The sequence below is a fragment of the Schistocerca americana genome, chromosome 8, assembly GCF_021461395.2.
Source record: "Schistocerca americana isolate TAMUIC-IGC-003095 chromosome 8, iqSchAmer2.1, whole genome shotgun sequence".
Classification (NCBI taxonomy): domain Eukaryota; kingdom Metazoa; phylum Arthropoda; class Insecta; order Orthoptera; family Acrididae; genus Schistocerca; species Schistocerca americana.
The window spans coordinates 54,440,441-54,455,354 of NC_060126.1; the positions used below are offsets into that span (position 1 = coordinate 54,440,441).

General features: G+C 44.8%; 1 protein-coding gene across 1 annotated transcript in view; it reads left to right on the top strand.

Annotated features, from left to right (window-relative positions):
- The window catches only part of LOC124545522, a 120,835-nt gene that overhangs the window by 60,546 nt on the left and 45,375 nt on the right, over positions 1 to 14,914 (top strand). Inside the window, exon 5 of the mRNA XM_047124469.1 lies at positions 11,299 to 11,458. Within this exon, the coding sequence (XP_046980425.1) occupies positions 11,299 to 11,458 (160 nt within the window). The remainder of the gene's footprint in view (positions 1 to 11,298; positions 11,459 to 14,914) is intronic.

A 14,914-nucleotide genomic window follows, 5' to 3' on the forward strand; every position in this document is an offset into this window, starting at 1 on the left:
GTCCCAGGCATTGCTCACGGCGCGGTCCGACCAAGTGCCTGGCACCCACAGTAGCGGTTCTATTGTGTTGGTCGTTTGTGAAGCGAAAACCATGTTGACTTTATGGGAACGTTGTTTTAAGTTCTGAAACAGGAATAGTTTCGCTTGCAAGAAGCAAGGAAGTGGTTGGTTGGGGGAAGCACGTAAGAATGGTGGCCAGTGGCCAGACACGAGTGCGTAAAAGTTAAGGACAAAAGTATCTAATACATCGTGTGTCACTGTCAAATAGCACTGCTCTAACGAACTTGACCCCTGTGTAGAAAGAACTCCTGTAGTATAGTGTAAAATATAACTGAAAGCCATAGTCAATGAAATGAATAGAAATGACACTTTCATTGGAGCACAATAATTATATCAAATTCACTGCGATTCATGACAGTAGGCTGTACATTACAAACGGTGGGACATGCTTCTTAAGAGTGTTTGTGACCTCGAAGGACGGCAGAGCACACTCGGCATGCTCCCATGCTGGTCACGAGGTTATTGTTTTAGGGTGTGCCATTCCTCCACCAGCGCTGTTTACAACTTCTGGACGGTTGGTGCGTATGGACGTACTGCAAACTGTCGACATTGAAGTTTTCTGAGTTTGGTACAGCGTCATAATGTACAAACCACTGCTGGTATAGAAAAAAACCAACGTTTCGGCCACGATTGCAGCGGCCTTCTTCTGGGTCTGATGGTGCGTTCTAGCTATGCATTGTTCTTTATATTTTGTTGTTAGTGTTCGCTGCGCATGCCATTACGTCATAATTTTAAAAAGGTAGTTAGTTTCATTGGCGACTTAAGGAAGAAGGAGAGGGAACATTATTTTAATAGGTTATTGCCGTGGCGGGAGAACGTGACCTCTGTTGTCCATTGGCTCTTGTGTTATATACCATGATTGGTGGCCACCGTCGAATGAGAAGTTTGCTGCTGTTTACCAACTGGACACACTTTATAGAACGCCTAAAGGGAGAAACAATTTTGTCTACGGACATCATGGTCAGCTTTGACGTGAAATCACAATTTACGAACGTGCCAGTAGATGAAACTATCCACATCCTTCCGCCAGACATATGCGACCTGATTGTGCCTGACTTCAACGTACTTCAAATGGCAAGGAAAATACTACGAGCAGACAGACGGCGTAGCAATGGGGTCTCCCCTATCTCCGCTGGCAGTCGACATATTTATGGAAGCCTTTGAAGCAACGGCCCTCGGTTCAGCTCCTTTACGCCCACGTTGCTGGTTCAGATACGTGGACGACACGTTCGCTATATGACCTCATGGTGAAACGGAGCTACACACCACGAATATTTGAACAATATGCACGGGAAGATACAGTACACGCTGGAAGTAGAAAAGAATGGTGCTATCCCATTTCTAGACGTCGAAGTGTACAGGAGAACGGATGGTACACTGGAGACTACACATACTGACAGGCATCTGCACGCCCAATCCTACCACCACCCAGCGCAGAAGAACTCTGTCATCCGCTCTTTGGCAATCCGTGCGCAGTGCCTAAGTGATGCTCAAAACATCACACCTGAGCTTAAAAGGTTACGCACAACGTTTCTAGCCAATGGCTACAGCCTTAAGTCGATAAACACAGCCTTGTCGACGAACACAAGCAAGAAAGATAAGCAGGAAATAGACAAACTGCAGCCAACAGTACGCTTACCCTATGTGAAAAACGTTACTTACCGAATAGACAAACACCTTCGCCGCGTTTGGGCGCAGCCTGTCTTCTATAGTGGTCGCAGGATCCAGGACGTGCTAGGCTCCACCAAGGACTAGGTGGATGCATTACACACTGCAGGCGTTTACAAAATGGAATGCGAATGTGGAGAGGCATACATCGGCGAGACTGCTAGGCCAATAGCAACGCGCATACGGGAGCACGAGTGTTATATTCGTCTAGGGAGACACAACAAATCCGCAGTGGCAGAACATCACCATGACTGCGGAAAAGAAATAAAATTCAGCGAAGCCAGTGTGTTGGCCAAGCAGCCTATTATGACGAAACGCAAATTCAGAGAGGCCATCGAAATGTTTAAACACCCTAACAACATGAACAGGGAGGATGTACTCAGGCTTTACCCATCTTGGCTGCCAGCAATCAGAGCCCAACAGACCGCACTGTCAACACGAGGCACGAGCACTACCTTCTTCCTTAAGTGACCAATGAAACTAACTACCTTTTTAAAATTATGGCGTAATGGTATGCGCAGCGAACACTAACAACAAAATATAAAGGACAGTGCATAACTAGAACGCACCATCAGACCCAGAAGAAGGCCCCTGCAATCGTGGCCGAAACGTTGGTTTTTTCTATAGCAGCAACAGTTTTTACATTATGACGCGGTACCGAACACAGAAAACTTATATGTCGACTGACTCTGGCCACGGAAGCCTACGCAATTATATTAGCAACCTGTATGGGCAGGAAACACACAGCAACATCCGCAAACTGGAAATATTCAGTTAGAAGAAGCCAGTCCATTCGCGGAATACCTTCTGGTTCCAGCAGCTGCTCAACCTGTGAAACTCCATGTGGTCGAGCACTGTCATCCATAACAATGAAGTCAGGGGCGAATGCATCCTGAAAAAGTCGCGCATGGGAGAGGAATAGGCATCCTCACAATTACGTCGACCAGTGAGTGTACCGTGTTCAAAGATTTGGAGGTCAGTACGCCCGTGCAACATTATGTCTCCCCACACCACAACATCTGGATACCGAAACGATCATGTTCTACTGTGTTCGTGGGTGCCTTACATGTTTCCACCTACCGTCACAGGTGGGCACGTCATGAATAATCAAGGAACTTTATCGAGCATGTTCAGTTACTGTGTTTACTATGCCGTAGCAGTTCTTTCTATGTAGGGTAGGCTGGGTCAAATGTGCGCACTTAACGCTTTTCTACGCCGCGCGGGTAGCCGAGTGGTCTGGGGTGTCCTGTCACGGTCCGCGCGGCTTCCCCCGTCGGAGGTTCGAGTCCTCCCTCGGGCACGGGTGTGTGTGTCGTCCTTAGCGTAAGTCAGTTGTGTGCAAGCCAAGGGACCGATGACCTCAGCAGTTTGGTCCCATAAGACCTTACCACAAATTTCCAATTTCCAACACTTTTCTATTTTTCCTTTTAGCTTTTATGGTTACGTGAAAATGACTGTTGTGTTCAATACACCTAGGATCATATCAAAATTCAAGTACTTCAATGCTGTATCGAAGTTACATTTGACAGAATGTTACAACTGAAGAAAATAGGTCTTTGCCCCAGGCCTGGACAAACTTCCACACAAAAACAAATTAGTATAATCATGACAGAGTAAAGCACAATTAAAGTATTTGTCAGGTACTGCCATTATTAACTTGTATAATGTTTTACAATATCAAAATCATCACCATGATCATAATAACCATAATCACTGTCTCCATCATTGTGATCGTATTAAACATCAAAACATGACACTAACATATCACTAATTTAAATGCAAAACAGTTTAACAGAAGGAAATACATTGTATTATTATTATTATTATTGTTTGGCTATCTCTTGGCACAGTTCTTTACAGTTTTTCCTGTGGAGTCTGCATTCCCGTTTTGTCTTCATTATAGGCTTTATGGGGCGTAAAATTATATTTAGGTTGGAAATTTTCCGAGTAACTGAAAAGAAGTTCCATTTGTGCCTTATTGAGCCCCATTATCTCCTGATACTGATTTTCTCCAGTTGCCTCATACTTAAATTATGACGAGTGACGAATAAGCGAGCCCAGTTATCCCCAGGCAATCGGGTTTCTTTATTAAATAGGTGACTGAGGGCATTACTTTCGGCAGACTGATAAGCTACATGTCGGAACTGTTTAAGCGCAAGGCCGTAGAACATAGACCAGATTGATACAGTCCTTCGCCAATTCCGTTTCCTCTGTCCCAGAAAATACTTTCTTGAAACGCTCAACTGACGCGCCCCCAGACCTGCTTTAAGTCTTTTACATAATATGATTTCACTACATCCAAGACTTTGAGCTGCATTTCTATTAGCTTCTTTGCGCCCTGTGACGTTTTAGATGGCAACGGCATGGAGAACGTTTTTCTCTCTTAGTTTCTCTAAATTGAGGTTGAATTAGTCTTGTTAATACTGAATCAGTCAATGTGAAATAGAGAACTATAAACCAAGCCCCATAAAATCTGCTAAATAAATATACGCGTTCAGTGTTAAAACCAAACAAAGAAAAGACAAACTTTTTGGGACAAAGGTACGCATGCGGACATTTGCCGCAGCTAGTTCTTAGGATGTTTGCACGGTGACGCAGATTTCTGAACTTCCGGTATCAGCTGGCATATGTCACAACTTGTTAAAGTAATAGCCAAGCTTAAAGCGTGAGTTAGGTTCTGCAACTGAATACAAGGTACTGCTAATTCTTTGGGCTGTTGTTGTAGCAGACAGAAACCCTCGATTACATGGTAAATACCAGGATTGTAGGCCCCAGAAAACTAACTCACCTAATATATCGAAAGTTTCAAAGCACAAACCACTAACACAATACACTTGACTCTTCCACCATAAACCCTCTCAACTGAAAATGCAGATCTGACACACTACACTCACAAGTAAGGAAACATCTTTGCCCTGCGTGCACCTTCGTCCCCGCATACCATACGGTGCAAGTTGCATCGAGCTATGCTACTTAGCAGTAACACATCACGTGAGAAGTACTTTCGTCATTACGTTTTGCAGAACATTAGACAGTGCTTCCTATTTAATATTAAAATACTAGTTTTTGAGTGTAGTTCCATAAGTAAGACATTAATCACCTGTATATATTCTGTAAACCGACTTCTTCCATGTACATCGATAAAAAAATCGTTCAAACAGTTTATGGAACATGCAACTAACTACTTTCCCCATTGGAAATCCTATAGACTCGCTCTCAGTTCCTTGATATGTGGCTGAAAAAAAGCGAATTTTGTATCACCACACACTATCCTCTCAGGTAGGGAATGAAAGATGAGAGGAAAATAACACTTTGTACTCTCTGCGTCCTTCGTTGTGGTCGCAACATTGTGTTGTCCCCTCAGTCGATCACATTTTCACATTAATTTGAGGGGATGTCCAGAACTGGATGATGATGTTGGGGGGGGGGGGGGGGCTGCTATTGATTTGTAGCTGTTTCCACGTACGCCGACCACTGAGGAGATCTGTACGGGATCTGCCCGGATAACCGTGCGTATTAAACCGCCCGCTTCGAGGAGAGGGAGATGTGCCGATAGTAGTAAGTTCCTATGGGACCAAACTGCTGAGGTCATCGGTCCCGAGGCTTACACACTACTTAATCTGACTTAAACTGACTTAATCTAAGTACAGCACACATACCCGTGCCCGAAGGAGGACTCGAATCTCCAATGGGAGGAGCCCTGCGAACCATGGCAAATCGCCTTAGACAGCGCGGCGAGTGCTCTGGCCCCCGATGGAATCTGCACGGGAGATTTACTGCAAGTGTCGGTGTATCGGTGTCGCTTTTAGGACGTTTCTCACATTCCACTAGGTGAATTTCGGGTTGATGCCCACGTCGCGCCTGAGATAAGCGCTATACAAACATTTAGAAAACTATCTTACACTCCGACGATCAATTTACTCAAGACGCGTACGCATTGGGTATACTGATCCATGCTGGCATACAGATGACCTTCGATGTTCGGTCTCCCAACACATAATCAGCTGACCTCAGCGGTTGTATGCTGTCAGCTCGGCAGCAGTCCCAAATCTGAGTCGGTGGAGGGGTGGGGAGGGGGTGGGGGGGGGAGAGAAACTGCGGTTTCTCTAAGAAAAAACCTTGTTTCACAAAGCGTCTATCACCCATCGCACTTGTTGTATCGATTATTCATATGATTTTGGCATGCATCCCAGTCGATTTTTGAACACATTCTAAATTGATTTCTGAACGAATCATAAGTTGATTTTTGGATGCCTGCATAGTGTACGCGATGTCTCTGCAAGGGGGAGCTCTGTCGCATCTAGAAATAAAAGACTTTGGGTGAGGGAATGATCAGCGCTGTTATGATTATTAGTGGAATTCGTAGGTTCAGATTACCAGGGCAGAAATAAATGACTAACAGGAATAATATGTAAAAAAGAGTACATGTTATCTTCTTGGTATATCCAAGAAAATGATATTTTGACAGAAAATTTTTGCCAGATCGCTAACTACCAGTTGTAAAGCCTCCGGTTAGCAGCTGCTTTAAGTTCAGGTCTAGAAACAGCGCAAAAAACGCGTCTTACGAACATGTAATGACGCGTAATCGGAAAATAAATACGAGATAAGTGAACCTGCGCAGTTAACTGGAAAATAAGTTTTGACAGTGGCGGGAATAGTTATGGAATTAGTGATTATAAGATATTTTTTTTTTTAAGGGATGAGGAATGCGAAGAAACTGGGACATCACATAAATTATATGGAAGAATATGATGGGTCCGAATTTATATAAAAATTTCGTACTACTACTACTTTTCGACTTCATACTTGAGAAACTGGAGCATATGAATGAAATGTGAAACTATTTCCTAACATAAAACTTTTTGCTTGTAGTAAGCGTAATATTGGTATTTTGTGAATTGCGTTCTGTACATAAATGAGGTACATAAAAATTACCATTTTTCTCAAAACAGTCTAGCTTATTTGGCAAGTGTTACAATTCCTACAAAAGCCTATTTCGCTTTATTTAACAGACAGTGACAAAATAGAGGTTATCAAATCGAGAAACCACAGCAGTCTTGGCTACTATTCGTATCAACAACTTTTTCAGTATTAGATAACGAGATTTTGATTTTTCGTGTAGCAAAATGTTTGACGAACTTTGAGGTAATAGGTTGTTTCTCAAAAAGGAAAGCACGCTGTGTGAAGCTGTAGCGAGGTTAGAGAGGAAAAAAAAATGCTGGTACCTAAGGATTGAAGAAATGTGTACTATCTTGCTTGTCTCTTATATTTACTGGTGTTACGTTTCCTGTATTTAAGTTCATGTCACACAAAAGAGGAAGTTATTGACTAACAGGCAATAAAGAGTGCAAATTTTCTGAAGAGTTGTTATTCTCCCTTTCACAAATAATCCCACACAGAATTAATTGCTACACTCCTGGAAATTGAAATAAGAACACCGTGAATTCATTGTCCCAGGAAGGGGAAACTTTATTGACACATTCCTGGGGTCAGATACATCACATGATCACACTGACAGACCCACAGGGACATAGACACAGGCAACAGAGCATGCACAATGTCGGCACTAGTACAGTGTATATCCACCTTTCGCAGCAATGCAGGCTGCTATTCTCCCATGGAGACGATCGTAGAGATGCTGGATGTAGTCCTGTGGAACGGCTTGCCATGCCATTTCCACCTGGCGCCTCAGTTGGACCAGCGTTCGTGCTGGACGTGCAGACCGCGTGAGACGACGCTTCATCCAGTCCCAAACATGTTCAATGGCGGACAGATCCGGAGATCTTGCTGGCCAGGGTAGTTGACTTACACCTTCTAGAGCACGTTGGGTGGCACGGGATACATGCGGACGTGCATTGTCCTGTTGGAACAGCAAGTTCCCTTGCCGGTCTAGGAATGGTAGAACGATGGGTTCGATGACGGTTTGGATGTACCGTGCACTATTCAGTGTCCCCTCGACGATCACCAGTGGTGTACGGCCAGTGTAGGAGATCGCTCCCCACACCATGATGCCGGGTGTTGGCCCTGTGTGCCTCGGTCGTATGCAGTCTTGATTGTGGCGCTCACCTGCACGGCGCCAAACACGCATACGACCATCATTGGCACCAAGGCAGAAGCGACTCTCATCGCTGAAGACGACACATCTCCATTCGTCCCTCCATTCACGCCTGTCGCGACACCACTGGAGACGGGCTGCACGATGTTGGGGCGTGAGCGGAAGACGGCCTAACGGTGTGCGGGACCGTAGCCCAGCTTCATGGAGACGGTTGCGAATGGTCCTCGCCGATACCCCAGGAGCAACAGTGTCCCTAATTTGCTGGGAAGTGGCGGTGCGGTCCCCTACGGCACTGCGTAGGATCCTACGGTCTTGGCGTGCATCCGTGCGTCGCTGCGGTCCGGTCCCAGGTCGACGGGCACGTGCACCTTCCGCCGACCACTGGCGACAACATCGATGTACTGTGGAGACCTCACGCCCCACGTGTTGAGCAATTCGGCGGTACGTCCACCCGGCCTCCCGCATGCCCACTATACGCCCTCGCTCAAAGTCCGTCAACTGCACATACGGTTCACGTCCACACTGTCGCGGCATGCTACCAGTGTTAAAGACTGCGATGGAGCTCCGTATGCCACGGCAAACTGGCTGACACTGACGGCGGCGGTGCACAAATGCTGCGCAGCTAGCGCCATTCGACGGCCAACACCGCGGTTCCTGGTGTGTCCGCTGTGCCGTGCGTGTGATCATTGCTTGTACAGCCCTCTCGCAGTGTCTGGAGCAAGTATGGTGGGTCTAACACACCGGTGTCAATGTGTTCTTTTTTCCATTTCCAGGAGTGTAGTTTTTTTTCAAGGGGGGCAGCAGGAGAGGCACTGCAGGTCAATTTAATTTCCACTGTCCTGAATATAGGTTTGATGGCTTCCATTACAAAATATACACGTTTGAATTCCGCAGAGCACTGACATGCAATAGAAGAACGTAATGTGGACAGGCGTGACTCTACCCTTTGGTACACTTGAGACAAAATAACACGTCTTACAGTATATATATACAGGGCGATCCATTGATCGTGACAGGGCCAAATATCTCACGAAATAAGCGTCAAACGAAAAAAAAAATACAAAGACGAAACTTGTCTAGCTTGTAGGGGGAAACCTAGATGGCGCTATGGTTGGCCCGCTAGATGGCGCTGCCATAGGTAAAACTGATATCAACTGCTTTTTTAAAAAAATAGGAACCCCCAGTTTTTATTACATATTCGTGTAGTACTTAAGGAAATATGAATGTTTTAGTTGGACCACTTTTTTGCTTTGTGATAGATGGCGCTCTAATAGTCAGAAACATATGGCACACAATTTTAGCCGAACAGTTGGTAACAGGTAAGTTTTTTAAATTAAAATACAGAACGTAGGTACGTTTGAACATTTTATTTCGGTTCTTCCAATGTGATACATGTAGCTTTGTGAACTTATCATTTCTGAGAACGCATGCTGTTACAGCGTGATTACCTGTAAATCCCGCATTAATGCAATAAATGCTCAAAATGTTGTCCGTCAACCTCAAAACGTTTGGCAATACGTGTAACGACATTCCTCTCAACAGCAAGTATTTTCGCCTTTCGCAATGTTCGCACATGCGTTGACAATGTGCTGACGCATGTTGTCAGGCGTTGTCGGTCGATCACGATAGCAAATATACTTCAACTTTCCCCACAGAAAGAAATCCGGAGACGTCAGATCCGGTGAACGTGCGGGCCATGGTATGGTGCTTCGACGACCAATCCACCTGTCATGAAATACGCTATTCAATACCGCTTCAACCGCACGCGAGCTATGTGCCGGACATCCATCATGTTGGAAGTACATCGGCATTCTGTTCAAAATGGCTCTGAGCACTATGGGACTCAACTGCTGAGGTCATTAGTCCCCTAGAACTTAGAACTAGTTAAACCTAACTAACCTAAGGACATCACAAACATCCATGCCCGAGGCAGGATTCGAACCTGCGACCGTAGCGGTCTTGCGGTTCCAGACTGCAGCGCCTTTAACCGCACGGCCACTTCGGCCGGCACTCGGCATTCTGTCACGCAGTGAAACATCTTGTAGTAAAATCGATAGAACATTACGTACGAAATCAGCATATATTGCACCATTTAGACTGCCATCGATAAAATGGGGGCCAATTGTGCTTTCTCCCATAATGCCGCACCATACATTAACCCGCCAAGGTCGCTGATGTTCCACTTGTCGCAGCCATCGTGGATTTTCCGTTGCCCAATACTGCATATTATGCCGGTTTACGTCAACGCTGTTTATGAATGACGCTTCGTCGCTAAATAGAACGCGTGCAAAAAATCCGTCATCGTCCCGTAATTTCTCTTGTGCCCAGAGGCAGATCTGTACACGACTTTCAAAGTCGTCTCGATGCAATTTCTGGAGCATAGAAATATGGTACGTGTGCAATTGATGTTGATGTAGTATTCTCAACACCGACGTTTTTTATATTCCCGATTCTTGCGCAATTTGTGTGCGAATTAGCCGCGACAGCAGCTAAAACACCTACTTGGGCATCATGATTTGTTGCAGGTCGTGGTTGACGTTTCAGATGTTGCTGAACACTTCCTGTTTCCTTAAATAACGTAACTAGCCGGCGAACGTTCGGGACACTTGGGTGATGTCGTCCAGGATACCGAACAGCATACATAGCACACGCCCGTTGGGCATTTTGATCACAATAGCCATACATCAACACGATATCGACCTTTTCCGCAATTGGTAAACGGTCCATTTTAACACGGGTAATGTATCACTAAGCAAATACCGTCCGCACTGGCGGAATGTTACGTGATACCAAGTACTTTGTGACTATCACAGCGCCATCTATCACAAAGCGAAAGAAGTGGTTCAACTAAAACATTGATATTTCTTTACGTACTACACGAATATGTAATAAAAATGGAGGTTACCATTTAAAAAAACGAAGTTGATATCCGTTTGACCTACGGCATCGCCATCTAGCGGGCCAAATGGTTCAAATGGCTGTGAGCACTATGGGACTCAACTGCTGTGGTCATAAGTCCCCTAGAACTTAGAACTACTTAAACCTAACTAACCTAAGGACAGCACACAACACCCAGCCATCACGAGGCAGAGAAAATCCCTGACCCCGCCGGGAATCGAACCCGGGAACCCGGGCGTGGGAAGCGAGAACGCTACCGCACGACCACGAGATGCGGGCCTAGCGAGCCACAATAGTGCCATTTGGTCCCCCTCTTCAAGCTAGACGAGTTTCGTTCTTTGTTATTTTTTCATTTGATGCTTATTTCGTGAGATATTTGGCCCGGTCACTATCAATGGACCACCCTGTATATTCAGAAAGATGTGCGCTACAGAATGAACATATTTGTGAAAAATCTTTTTTAATGTTGGCATCCTATCTCAAACAGTCGAGGGGGTGGACGGGGAAGGAGTGGGGGGGGGGGGGGGGGGAGGTGTCGCCAGTTAGGCTTTTGCCCCTGTTCGGAGATGTCGTAGATCCGGGGCCGCTCAGCAGTGTGTGGCGTGTGGCGTGTGCAGGCACGAAGTGGTGTGGCGCGGGCAACGTGGCCCGCAGCGAGCAGGACTCGGGCGTGCTGGCGGCGACGGACGCGTGCTGCCGCCGCCACGACGGCTGCCCGGAGAACCTCGCCGTCGGCGAGCAGCGCTACGGACTCACCAACACCTGCAGCTTCACCAGGTAGCCGGCGAGCACGTACACTCCAACTTACTTGTCTCTCCTTCATTGCTACTTCGTCCCCCTCTCCTCGTATGGGGGTGGGCTGTCAGCGGATACAGTTTCCCGCTTGAAATGTCTCTGTTGGATTCCTTTCATGTTAATTTTTTAAAACTGTTGTCATCTACTTCTAAATTTACTGTGGTGTTTCTGACTATCTGGGAGGAGACTGAGCAGTGGAACGTGTTACTTTTACACATAATCAAGAACGATCTGTCACACTACTACACTTTAAAACACAGTTTATATCTAATTCATGTCACACAGTCTCATACAGAACCTATATCCGCTTTCTTTTATATGTTGTTGTTGTTGTTGCCTTCAGTCCTGAGACTGGTTTGATGTAGCTCTCCATGCTACTCTAACCTGTGCAAGCTTCTTCATCTCCCAGTACCTACTGCAACCTACATCCTTCTGGATCTGCTTAGTGTATTCATCTCTTGGTCTCCCTCTACGATTTTTACCCACCACGCTGCCCTACAATGCTAAATTTGTGACCCCTTGATGCCTCAGAATATGTCCTACCAACCGGTCCCTTCTTCTACTCAAGTTGTGCCACAAACTTCTCTACTCCCCAATTCTATTCAATATCTTCTCATTAGTTACGTGATCTATCCATCTAATCTTCAGCATTCTTCTGCAGCACCACATTTCAAAAGCTTCTGTTCTCTTCTTGTCCAAACTATTTATCGTCCATGTTTCACTTCCATACATGGCTACACTCCATACAAATACTTTCAGAAATGACTTCCTGACACTTAAATCTATACTCAATGTTAACAAATTTCTCTTCTTCAGAAACGCTTTCCTTGCCATTGCCAGTCTACATTTTATATCCTCTCTACTTCGACCATCATCAGTTATTTTGCTCCCCAAATAGCAAAACTCCTTTACTACTTTAAGTGTCTCATTTCCTAATCTAATTCCCTCAGCGTCACCCGACTTAATTCCGCTACATTCCATTATCCTCGTTTTGCTCTTGTTGATGTTCATCTTATATCCCCCTTTCAAGACACTGTCCATTCCGTTCAACTGCTCTTCCAAGTCCTTTGCTGTCTCTGACAGGATTACAATGTCATCGGCGAACCCTAACATTTTTATTTCTTCTCCATGGATTGTAATACCTACTCCGAAGTTTTCTTTTGTTTACTTTCCTGCTTGCTCGATATACAAATTGAATAACATCGGGGAGAGGCTAGACCCCTGTCTCACTCCCTTGCCAACCACTGCTTCCGTTTCGTGCCCCTCGACTCTTATAACTGCCATCTCGCTTCTGTACAAATTGTATATAGCCTTTTGCTCCCTGTATTTTACCCCTGCCATCTTTAGAATTTGAAAGAGAGTATTCCAGTCAACATTGTCAAAAGCTTTATCTAAGTCTACAAATGCTAGAAACATAGGTTTGCCTTTCCTTAATCTATTTTCTAAGATAAGTTTATTTCTTTTATATACTGTATATCACAAGATGGAAGAGGATGTAGATGAAGATGAAATGGGAGATATGATACTGCGTGAAGAGTTTGACAGAGCACTGAAAGACCTGAGTCGAAACAAGGCCCCCGGAGTAGACAATACTGACGGCCGTGGGAGAGCCAGTCCTGACAAAACTCTACCATCTGGTGAGCAAGATGTATGAAACAGGCGAAATACCCTCAGACTTCAAGAAGAATATAATAATTCCAATCCCAAAGAAAGCAGGTGTTGACAGATGTGAAAATTACCGAACTATCAGCTTAATAAGTCACAGCTGCAAAATACTAACACGAATTCTTTACAGACGAATGGAAAAACTAGTAGAAGCCAACCTCGGGGAAGATCAGTTTGGATTCCGTAGAAACACTGGAACACGTGAGGCAATACTGACCTTACGACTTATCTTAGAAGAAAGATTAAGGAAAGGCAAACCTACGTTTCTAGCATTTGTAGACTTAGAGAAAGCTTTTGACAATGTTGACTGGAATACTCTCTTTCAAATTCTAAAGGTGTCAGGGGTAAAATACAGGGAGCGAAAGGCTATTTACAATTTGTACAGAAACCAGATGGCAGTTATAAGAGTCGAGGGACATGAAAGGGAAGCACTGGTTGGGAAGGGAGTAAGACAGGGTTGTAGCCTCTCCCCGATGTTGTTCAATCTGTATATTGAGCAAGCAGTAAAGGAAACAAAAGAAAAATTCGGAGTAGGTATTAAAATTCATGGAGAAGAAATAAAAACTTTGAGTTTCGCCGATGACATTGTAATTCTGTCAGAGACAGCAAAGGACTTGGAAGAGCAGTTGAATGGAATGGACAGTGTCTTGAAAGGAGGATATAAGATGAACATCAACAAAAGCAAAACAAGGATAATGGAATGTAGTCTAATTAAGTCGGGTGATGCTGAGGGAATTAGATTAGGAAATGAGGCACTTAAAGTAGTAAAGGAGTTTTGCTATTTGGGGAGCAAAATAACTGATGATGGTCGAAGTAGAGAGGATATAAAATGTAGGCTGGCAATGGCAAGGAAAGCGTTTCTGAAGAAGAGAAATTTGTTAACATCCAGTATAGATTTAAGTGTCAGGAAGTCATTTCTGAAAGTATTCGTATGGAGTGTAGCCATGTATGGAAGTGAAACATGGACGATAAATAGTTTGGACAAGAAGAGAATAGAAGCTTTCGAAATGTGGTGCTACAGAAGAATGCTGAAGATTAGATGGGTAGATCACATAACTAATGAGGAAGTATTGAATAGGATTGGGGAAAAGAGAAGTTTGTGGCACAACTTGACCAGAAGAAGGGATCGGTTGGTAGGACATGTTCTGAGGCATCAAGGGATCACCAATTTAGTATTGGAGGGCAGCGTGGAGGGTAAAAATCGTAGAGGGAGACCAAGAGATGAATACACTAAGCAGATTCAGAAGGATGTAGGTTGCAGTAGGTACTGGGAGACGAAAAAGCTTGCACAGGATAGAGTAGCATGGAGAGCTGCATCAAACCAGTCTCAGGACTGAAGACCACAACAACAACAACATCACAAGATACTGTCATCCCGCTTCCCTTCTGTGTGAAAGGATGAATGAGCAAATGTATATCTAGTTGCATGCCTGATGGTAGCAGAGAAGCCTGTCTGCTAGAGAACAGTAGGACCAACGTCGGAACAGGTAGCTACACTTTCTAAAAGCAAAGAGGTTTCTATTCTTAGTATGGTCCTGTCTGTCCCTTGTCATGTTGGTACAGGAAGCTGCCTCTCTGGTCAATTCCGTATGTATCTGTTAAGCACCCTCGGTAGGGACCCAGTTCAGTCTGTCCGCGGCGAGCGTCTGAAGTGGTAAGATCTCTGGTTAAGCTCGTCTCTGCTAAGTCCGTAGGTCAATGGATTTCTTAAGTTCAGCCTAACTCAGAATTTAATCACCTTTATTTCAGGTTTAGCTCTAAAATAGCTAATGG